Source organism: Engraulis encrasicolus, chromosome 12 (genome assembly GCF_034702125.1).
Source record: "Engraulis encrasicolus isolate BLACKSEA-1 chromosome 12, IST_EnEncr_1.0, whole genome shotgun sequence".
NCBI lineage: Eukaryota > Metazoa > Chordata > Actinopteri > Clupeiformes > Engraulidae > Engraulis > Engraulis encrasicolus.
In genome coordinates, this window is record NC_085868.1 from 18,686,877 (window position 1) to 18,698,361 (window position 11,485).

General features: G+C 45.4%; 1 protein-coding gene across 1 annotated transcript in view; it reads left to right on the top strand.

Moving 5' to 3' along the window:
• The window catches only part of LOC134459383 (low-density lipoprotein receptor-related protein 1B-like), a 628,069-nt gene that overhangs the window by 240,079 nt on the left and 376,505 nt on the right, over positions 1-11,485 (top strand). Inside the window, exon 24 of the mRNA XM_063211727.1 lies at positions 3,498-3,698. Coding sequence (XP_063067797.1) covers positions 3,498-3,698 — 201 coding nt within the window. The remainder of the gene's footprint in view (positions 1-3,497; positions 3,699-11,485) is intronic.

Consider the following 11,485-nt stretch of genomic DNA (forward strand, 5'->3'; position numbering starts at 1 on the left):
TTCTCTTTCAGGTCGATGAAGTTGTTGCAAGGGGACAAGAAGGAAGGGCGTCCCTTCTCCAAAACGTGGGTCTTGAAGGTGCTCACCTTAGGCTTGTGGGCTTGTCCAAGGCACACTTCTCCAACTATTGTCCAGCCTAAATCCAATCTCTGAGCGAAGGGGGAATCATGTGGACCATTAATCTGCTGGCGCACCTTGTGTGCTCTTATGATGTCTCTCCCAAGCAAGAGAAGGATTGGTGCATTTGGATCAAGCTCAGGGATGTGCTTTGCCACGGACCTCAGGTGGGGATGGAGCAGAGCTACCTTTGGCGTCGGAATTTCTGACCTATTGGTGGGTACTTGGTCGCATTCTATCAGCGGTGGCAAAGTAAGGGTAACTCCTCCATTCACGGACTCTATCTCGAAGCCTTCTGCTTTGCGCCCAGACATCTCCATGGTGCCTGCGCATGTTCTCAATGAATAGAGAGAGGAGTTGCTCTTGACGTCGAATAGGTCAAAGAATTCAGGCCTTACCAATGAGCGGTTGCTCTGGTCGTCATGTACGGCATACATATTGATGGCCTTTTCGCGCTGTCCCTTGGGAAATACACGGACCAAGCATATTTTTGAACAGGACATTGGTGGCTGCCCTTCACCACAAATCTCAGTGCAGCGTGACGTGACTGTAGGCACAGACGCGAGTTCTTCTCCTTCCTCTTTTCCCTCAGGCATAGAAGTAGGAGCTGGAACTTTGGGTGTCTGAGGTGCTGGGCCAGCGTGCATGGCTGAGATGTGGCGGTCGCTTTCACACTCGCTGCATTTGAGGGTGACCTTACACTCTTTGGCCAGATGGGAAGTTGATGCACAGCACCTGTAGCATATCCCATTTTCACGGAGGAACAGCTTCCGCTCTTCGAGTGTCTTAGCTCTGAATCCACGGCATTTCTTCAGAGGGTGTGGCTTATGATGGATTGGACAGTTCTTGCCAGGGTTCTCAGCCTGCTTTGAGGAGACGTTGGACTCAGTCTCTGCTGCAACATCGGTCTTGTGGACTGATACTGGCACTTTTCCGCTCCGATAGCCTGACTTGTCTTTCACAGGAGGACCGCTACTGTTGGGGATAGCAAAACTTGGATCGTTCCTGGTTTCTGCCTCATAGTAGACAAAGTCCGCGAAGAAGGAAAATGGGGGGAAGCACCCGTCGTATTCATCTTTGAACCTCGAGCCTCGTGTTATCCATTTCTCCTGTAGGGCATGCGGAAGTTTCTCTACTATAGGGCTGATGCCCCGAGAGGTGTCCAGGAAGGCCAACCCAGGTAGGTATCCGTCCTCTTTTGCGGATAGAAACTCCATAAGGAGGTCTCCGAGCTCCCTTAGTTTGACGTAGTCCTTGCTGGCGATCTTAGGAAACGCATCCAGTTTCTTGAAAAGCGCTTTTTCAAGGACTTCAGGCGCTGCATATAGCTTTATCAGCCTACTCCATGCGTTGCTGAGTGCTGCTTCAGGATTGTTGACATGCACCTGACGAATAGTACGGACATGACAGGATGACTCCTTCCCCAGCCACTTAGTCAAGAGGTCCAATTCTTCGCTCGCTGAAAGGCCGAGACCTCTGATGGCGTTGTGAAAGGAAGACTGCCAAGCCCTGAAACTCTCAGGGCGATCGTCGAACTGGGTGAGACCCGTAGTCACTAGCTCGCGACGTGCTAAGTACTTCACAAAGTCTGTCATTCCAGGTGTCTTCTGCTGATCAGCAGGGTTGCTATGCTGATGAGGGACATAGGGTTGAGCTGTAGGGTCCATCTTATGGTAAGTATGGTGATTTGTTTGAGAGGTGTGTTGTTGAGCTGAATGGGTTACATTGCGGCCAATAGGACGATGAGGTGAGTAGAATTGAGCTGAAGGGGTTGTGTTGTGGTAAGTATGGCGAAGAGAGCTGTAGGCTTGAGCTGAACGGGCCATATCACGTACCTGTGGTTTAGAGTGTGACTCACCTTCATTTCGTTCCGTTTTAGCAGGAAGGGGTGGCATAGAAGGTGTCACAGCGGGATGCTGAGTAGGCGCTTCAGGTGAGACAGCATTTTGGGGAGAGGGCCCGACTGCAGGAGAACCGGTTGGAGTGCCCCATGAAACTAAGGTTTCGTTAGCTTGACTGCCCGGAGGTGCATGGTCATCGTGGTGTGAGGATTGATGTAACTCATTCTGTTCTCTTACATAAGCGTTTGTTCGATCCTCAATCTCTGACCTTAATGACCTCCTGCTGCCGTGCACGTTGTCAGGCGCTCTAACCTCTTCCTCTGCGGCCTCCAAGATGTCTGCCTGCCTGCTAGCAGCTTCTGCCTCACACTGGTGTGCCAAAGTCTCCAGTTCAGCATCAAGTTTTGCTTTATCTAGAGCTGCCTGTGCCTCTCTCTCTGCCTGCTCCAATTTTAGCTTTGATTCCCTTTCAGCCAACTCTACTTTTAATTTGGCTTCCTTCTCTGCAAATGATGCGCGTACACGTGCTGCTTCTGCCTTTGCACGGGCCTTGGCTGCTGCACTGGCTGAAGATACGTTTGTGCGCACACTGGCTCTGCTACTGACTTGAGATTTGGTGTCAAAATCCTTACTTGTTGCCATGATGTGTGATTTTTTGTCTTCTGTCCTGGTCTGTCACCGTAGTTGGTGTTGAACCGGCTCACTCGTCTTTTTACTGTACTGCCCTCCTAATGGTGTTCATAACCAGAATTAGACAGCCAGCCAAACTCCCTGAATGATGACACGAGAGTCAGGATGTAGCGTCTCAAGCTCCAAGATTTTATGTAGACTCTTGTTGTCAGACAAGGTGTAAAACTGAAATAGTACAGAAATAAAGCGGAATGAATTCTTTATACAATTACTAGAGTATGAATATTAAACCAAAATCAGATGAATTAAAGTATAAAATACAGTACAGGTATCTACAATAACCTAGATACATGATACGATAAGCATATCCTATGCTGAGCGGTGTTACCAAACCGGAATCTAGATATTAATCTAGCAACATAAACATTTCCATCAATATACATTAAAACTGAAAGATATCAATCTTATGAACACATTTCTACTTACAGACGATGCTTTCTACGGCTCAAAACAAACGGATGGAAACAGATGAGAAGACAGCTTAATGATCTGCTGGCATCTTCTTGAACTGACAGGAACATGTGCTTAAACTACTTCCTGTATTTCCTTTTCCTAAATTCCAACTTCCTGTTGCAATACCACATTTGACCACATTACCAAAAAGGGGGGCGCTAAAATGCCAAAAAACTTAAAACTGCCTGGGAGGCAGAACAGTCATATTTCCATTAAATGATGGAATGATGGAAATATCCTGGTCTACATTTAATTGGTACATTACGTAAAATCCCTTTTGGCAACACATAGCACATAGCTTTACTGGTGCTTACATTTAAAATAAGTTTAAATGTCATCAACATTGAGGCCAGGAAACACAATTTCAACCCGTTTTTATTTTATTTTTTATCACAGATCCCTTCGAACCCTTCGTAATCTTCTCGATCCGCCACGAGATCCGTCGGATCGACCTCCACCGGCGGGACTACGGGCTGCTGCTGCCCGGCCTGAGGAACACCATCGCCCTGGACTTCCACTTCAACCAGAGCCTGCTGTACTGGACCGACGTGGTGGAGGACAAGATATACAGGGGGAGACTGGCACCGGACGGAGGAGGTACATGGACAAATACACACGCACACGTGCGCGCACACACACACACACACACACACACCCCCCCACACACACACACACACACACACACACCCCCACACACACACACACCCCCGATGGGGTGGAGGACAAGATATACAGGGGAAGATTGGCACCGGACGGAGGAGGTACATGGACAAACACACACGCACACACACACACACACACACACACACACACACACACACACACACACACACACACACACACACACACACACACACACACACACACCCCCGATGGGGTGGAGGACAAGATATACAGGGGAAGGCTGGCATCGGACGGAGGAGACACACACACACACACACACACACACACACACACACACACACACACACACACACACACACACACACACACACACACACACACACACACACACACACACACACACACACACACAAACACACAAACACACAAACCGACGTGGTAGAGGACAAGATATACACAGGGAGGCTGACACCAGATGGGGGAGGTACATGAAGGACTTGTGAAATGTTTTCTAAACAATTCTGGACAATCAGAATCATACAACTTTGATTATCATACCTTGCATTACAAAGAGGCCAGAGGATCTAGAATGCTTTGCATCCTATGTGTCTGTGTGGGTCTTTGACATTTAGTGAGATACCTTGAAACTCTAGTGATTATTAGAGATGTACAGGGGTTTTTCAGAGGATCCGGATCCGGTTCCAGGATCCAGGATCCGGTAGCCGAGGCTTTTCAGTCAAAATAGTTTGAGCCAACGTGATAAAAAGGGCCCACATGTGTGAGTAGGCTATGTGTTTCAACCCTTTCGTAGGATCCGGTATCCGGTTCCGGATCCGGCAGGATCTTAAGCAGTGGATCCGGTATCCGGCAGGATCCTAAAAATCAGGATCCGGTGCATCTCTAGTGATTATAATATGGATTGAGATCATGTCATGTGGATCATGTGAACTTTTGAGGCAACAAGGGAAGCATCCAAACACACACACACACACACACACACACACACACACACACACACACACACACACACACACACACACACACACACACACACACACACACACACACACACACACACACACACACACACACACACATGCACGCACGCACCTCCATGCTTTCTTCTTCTGTTCCCCCTACACCTATACTTTCCTCTTTCTCTCCTGCCCTCCTCCTTTCTCCATCCTTTTCCCCTTGCTTCTCACCATCTCCTGCAGTTTTTTTATGGATTTCCATTGGCTTACATCCTATTTATAACTTTCTTTCCTTCCTTCCTTGCATCACCCTTTCCGTACCTTCTTCTACGCTTTTCCTCCTCCTTCCATCAATCGATCCTTCGCAGCTTCTCTTTTCATCTCCTTGTTCCCTGCAGTTTGTTTGGCTTTGAAGTGGTGTCTCCACGTCCCTCCTCACATCATCACCTTTTTCTTACCTTTGGTAACACTTTACTTGATGCCTGCGTCACATGTATGACATAACAGTGTCATAACGTTGACATAACGCAGTCATGCATGTGTCATAAACATGATTTCAATGTCATAAACAGTTTATGGCTTTGTCTTCAATAGGAATTCCGTTATGGTAAAGACGTGCCCAACAATGTAAACTTTTCATGACCATATATCATTTATGACATTGGCATTATGTTTATGACTCGTTCATGACTGTGTCATGACACTCTTTTGACACTATTATCATGTTGTATGTATGACACCGGTGTCAAGTAAAGTGTAACCTCACCTTCTTTCATTTCCCCTCTCTCAATTTATCATTCCTTTCCTCCATTCCTTCTCTCCCTTCTGCTTATTTTTATCTTTCCATCTCAGTGTCCCTCCTTATCTCTTTACTATATTCCTTCCTTCTCCTCCACTCCTTCCTTACCTTTCTTCCATCCCCCCTCACTCTATCATTTCTTTCCTCCCCTCCTTCTTCTTCTCTCCATCTCTCCATCCATGTGTCCCTCCTCATCTCTTTACTATATCCTATCCTTCTCCTCCATCTCTTGCTCACCGTCTTCCATCTTTTTTCTCTTTCCCTCCCTCACGGCGTCATTTCATCCCTCTCTCCCTACTGTGTATTTCCATACCTCCATCCCCGTGTCCCTCCCTACACCAGCCCTTTACCTCATGCCATTCTTCTCCTTCATGTCTTGCTCACCGTCTTTCCATCCTTCTGTCCCTCCATATGTCACTCAATCCATCTCACTCCTTTCCCCTCTCCTTCTTACATTGTATTTCCATCCTTTCATCCCTGTGTCCCTCCGTACATCAGCCCTTTACCTCATTCCATCCTTCTCTTCAACGCCTTCTATTCATCCGTCACTCAATCTATGCCAATCCTTTCTCCTCTCCTCTCCTCTCCTCTCCTCTCCTCTCCTCTGTCCTCTCCTCTCCTCTTCTCTTGTAGCTGGCCCTGATGGGCCTATATGAGAGCAGAGACCTTTTTTGTGCAAACATTCACCTTGACAGATTTAAGTATTTTTTCTGATATTTTTCTTTAGTTTTTTCTTTTTGTTTATGATTATTGGGTTGTGTATCTGTGGGCATGAGTATATTTTTCCACCTTTTTGTTCATCGTTATAATTTGAACCGTGTATGTCATGTGACCTTGAAGGAACTTAAGTGACCTGGAAGCGTTAGGGTCAGGTAAAGCACTTCTGAAATGAGGTGGTAGCGTGCACTGCGTTTGCAACGCTCCAAAGATTCTACTGCTGGTACAAGGCGTACACGGTAATATTACTTTGAATTTATTTGTATTTTCTTTAAACATTTTTGTATGTCTTTCTTCTTAAATATTAATGCATTGTATGTGTTTTTGTTTGGTTTCTACCAGTTTTCACGGTGCTCATGGCGAGCAAAGATAATAAAGTCATGATCATCAGTAAGAATGCGTGGACCAGGTTTATTGACACCAGCAGCAGTTACAGTGAAAACGTCGCCTTCAAGTTCTGACCAAGGATTGCTGGGTTCCTGTGGCCATCGCCGGCGAAACCTTGGCGTGTCACCCCTCTACGTCCTCCTCCCGGGTGACCGTGCGGCAAGCAGCTGTTCTCCGCGGCGGATCGGTTGGTCTTCAGACCCTACGTCTCATCACCTGGCGTGTTGCCGTCAGTCTTGTGGTGGGCCGGATTGCTAACTCCGGTAGCCATCACTACAGGCCCTCGCGTGCAGTTAGCTCGCCCCACGCTAAGTGAGAATTGAATTGCGTGGGCGCGCCTTTTCGGTGGAGTACGGGACAATATCTGCGTCTTCAGTGTGGGACTATTGGACAATCGATCTTCGCGTCTTCAGCGCGCGGCTGGACACCGTGATGGACAATTGAGGATCTGCTTTATTCCAGCCGTGGGCTACCAGTCCTTGGACTCCTTCATCAGCCGTGTCACAGGTTGTATACAACGTTCTTAAGAAACGCTACCTTGGTTGATGTGATAAGAAACGCTTTAAGATAGACACTTAACCATGCCAATTGTTTGCACCTTGTAAGGGGAATTTGAATTTTATCCTTGCTATTTCAAATGCCATGATTGAATGAAGAGTGGTTTTAATGAAAAATAGGGTTTTATGAGCATTGCCATTTAAACACAAGTTGTATTGTAGTCCTATTTTATATCAACCTTTTTAAAATAGCAAAATGTCTAATCAAAACAAACCAGAGGGGTTGTCAAAAGAAAATGAAGTACAGCTTTGTGATATTTGTGGTCAAGTTAAGGAGATCATTCAAGCTGAAGGTGAAAACCCAAACAAGGCCATTAGACATTTCTCATGTACCTCATGTACAGATAAGCCAGAGGCACAAATGAACGGGCTTAGTGCTGCTGCTGCACAGACAAGCAAAACTGTGCCCTCCGATGACAAAAGGTTGCAAGATGTAAAAGAGCAAGATCTCTCCCAGAAAGAAAACAAGTTTAAGTCTGCCTATGAGGAATGGAAAGCCGAAGTAAGAGTTGTACGAGCTCAGTTAAAGACACAGTGCAATGAGAGAACCTTAATCGAGATGATGGATGCAGTGGAAAAGCAAGAGGTTGAGTTGAGAAACTTGTATGATGGCATACGGAGTCACGCTGTACCAAGTCAAGAAATTAAGAGGAAGATCGATGCATGCACTGCAGTAACTACTGACCTGATGAAGTTAATGGGAATACGTTTAACTGAAGATGACATGGACTTTGATGCTGAAGCAGAGAATGCAAGGTTACATCTGGTGCTTGACAATGAATATGCACGATCCATATATGGATCAATCGTTTCTAAAGCCATTGCCCATAGCCATCATTCTGATCATTCTATAGGGGCAGCAGGTATTTCTGGTAAAAGAGCAGAAACTGCTGTAGAGTTGGCTGCAAAGAAAGCTGAATTGGAATTGGAGGCTGACATAGAGGCAAAGCGTCAACAATTAAAAAAGCTAGAGCGTCATAGAGACATTGTGGTCATGAAAGCAAAACTCAGAGCATATGAAGAGGAGGAATTAAGAGATCAAAGCAGGCAATGTAGCCTAGCATGTGATGTGATGAAGTCAAACCCACTTCCTCCTAGTGTTGCTCCCCTGACAGGACATGCTGCAAAGACTGAAGTAAGTCTAGTGCAGGCTCTGCAAGAGTCAATGGCCTTAACTCGACTTCCTGTTCCCGAGCCCTCTGTATTCTCTGGAGATCCACTTAAGTTTATAGAGTGGAGTACAAGCTTCAAAGCCCTAATAGAGGGACGATGTGTCAATGCAGCAGACAAGTTGTTCTACTTACAGAAGTACATTGACGGTGAAGCAAAGTCAGTTTTGGAAGGTAGTTTCTATAGAAAAGATGAGCAAGCATATCAACAAGCCTGGAAGAAGCTGAACGAGAGATATGGTCACTCCTTTGTAGTACACCGTGCCTTCAGGGAAAAACTCAACAGATGGGCAAACATTGGTGCAAGAGAGTATATTAAGTTAAGAGAATTCAGTGACTTTTTACAATCCTGCAGCGATGCTATGCCTCACATCAAGGGCCTTCAGGTTCTGAACGACTGCAAGGAGAACCAGAAGATGCTGGCTAAACTCCCTGACGGGGTGACAAGTCGGTGGAATCGTTATGTCACAGAAGAACTAGACAAAGGCACAGACTACCCTGGCTTTAGTGAGTTTGCTGCATTTATTGCAAAAGAGGCACGCATAGCGTGTAATCCAGTGTCATCACTGCTTGCAATTAAGAATACAGAGGTGAGGACAGTTAGAGAAACGAAACAGTCACAAGCAAACACCTTTGTAACAAATGTGAGGTCCACAGAAGCAGTTCGTTCCTCAGCCAATTCCGATGATGATGATGATAGCGACTCTGAAGATTCCAATTCCCTCTTGACAACAGTGGAGTATGTTAGATCAGTTAAGTGTGCATTTTGTGGAGAAAATCACGCCACGCACAAATGTGGAAAATTAATGGAACAAGTCATCGAGGACAAGAGAACCTTTGTGTTTGATAATAGGTTGTGCTTTGCCTGTCTGAGGAAAGGGCATGTATCCAAAGACTTCAGCAACCGAGCCACTTGTACACTGTGCAAGAAACGTCACCCCACGGCATTGCATGAGGATCGCCCGGCGCCAGATGAGTCCCCACAAGCAGTTCGGCCAGCTGAAGAGAATACAGTCTCCCTGTCGTGTTCTGTTAGTGGAGAAGCTGGCAGCAGCACATCAATGATTGTTCCAGTCTGGCTCTCATCACCCAACACAGAGTCTGAAATCCTTGTGTATGCCCTATTGGACACCCAGAGCAGTCATACATTTGTAGATCAGGAAGTGTGTGAAAAGCTGCAAATAAAAATGGAACCAGTAAAACTAAAGCTCTCCACCATGATGGGAGTAGATTCAGTTGCTAAGAGTCAAAGGGCCAGTGGACTCAAAGTCAGAGGGTTCACATCAGACTGTGTTATCTGCCTACCTCCCACTTATACAAGGGACTTCATTCCCTTGGATCGAGCACATATCCCCACCCCTGAGTCAGCCAAAAGATGGAAACATCTTTCATCTATAGCCGACAGGATTCCTCCTCTAATTCAGTGTAAGGTAGGACTTCTTATCGGCTATGATTGCTCTAGAGCACTGGCCCCTCGACAGGTCGTCACGGGCGGTGACTACGAACCATATGCCATTAAGACAGATCTAGGTTGGAGTATTGTAGGAGGTGTGCCCCAGTATACTAATCATGGAAGCATTAAGCTTACTGGTTCTTGCCATCACTTATTGGCTATGGAGCTACCTCCTGTTGCTTCTTCTGCCATTACAGCACCTGTCCTGGACCCTCCTGGTGCGCCGAGAAAGGAAAGGAAGGGAAAGAAGAAAACACCACAAAGACATGAGTTCTTGCAGGACTTCAAGGAAAGTGTCCTTCATAATGAATCTGGTCGTATCAAGATGCTCTTACCGGACAAAGCACATTCTTCCCTTCCAGACAGAAAGAGTGCATTAGTTTGCCATAAAGACTTGCAAAAAAGGTTGAACAGTTATTCCAAAGCTGAACTTGGTCACGACAGAGTAATTAAAACTGTCATCAAAAAGGGTAATGAAGAGCGAATAAAATCAGTCGATGTGCGTTGTAGTCCTGGGCAAGATGTCAATTACCCCCCCAAGAAATTAAATAAGAACAAGATAGTCTTGGACTGCAACTCTGAATTCCTACGGTGGGAGAGGGGTGATACTACGAAGTGCAGTAAGGGGATTGTTAACACCACAGACTTGACACAGGACTTCCAAGCTGGGGGTGTTAAAGGGATGTTACTGCAGCACAAAGTTCTCTCCAATGTTGTGAATGCACAATAGTCAATCAGTAGGTCCGACCATATGTCCATGACGAAGAATGTTGATTTTGACCATGATTACCTTCCTGTCCAGAATGGGCTAAGATAACTAGGTTAAGGTGGGAGGCTGGGTTTGCATAACCTGCACAGAAGCCAGTTCCCATGGTGCTTCATATTTCAAAGCTTTAGAGAATATGAACCAGGAGCACAGAGTCGGGTGTAGTACTGTATGTGTGAGCAATTGTGAAGGATGTAGTTCATCTCAATGAAGGAAAGCTTTTCAGGGTTCTTGAGGTCTTTGCGTATGACGATATGGAATAAGGAAAAAAGGTTATGGGGATGCAAATTATGTTCATGTTGTTGGTATATTTCCCTTCTTGCTGTATGTGTTTCAGTAATGAATTTTGTGAGGCATGTAATGTTTTAACTCTTTACAATATTGAATGAAGATGTAATTCATTTAATTATTCAGTCGTGTTGGTGCTCAATCTACATGTGATACTTGGAAATTACAAATTACCATTGATTCCGATTGTTTATTTTGTGTAACAAGGTAATTTGGTGGGAGTGTAGCTGGCCCTGATAGGCCTATATGAGAGCAGAGACCCTTTTTGTGCAAACTTTCACCTTGACAGATTTAAGTATTTTTTCTGATATTTTTCTTTAGTTTTTTCTTTTTGTTTATGATTATTGGGTTGTGTATCTGTGGGCATGAGTATATTTTTCCACCTTTTTGTTCATCGTTATAATTTGAACCGTGTATGTCATGTGACCTTGAAGGAACTTAAGTGACCTGGAAGCGTTAGGGTCAGGTAAAGCACTTCTGAAATGAGGTGGTAGCGTGCACTGCGTTTGCAACGCTCCAAAGATTCTACTGCTGGTACAAGGCGTACACGGTAATATTACTTTGAATTTATTTGTATTTTCTTTATACATTTTTGTATGTCTTTTTTCTTAAATATTAATGCATTGTATGTGTTTTTGTTTGGTTTCTAC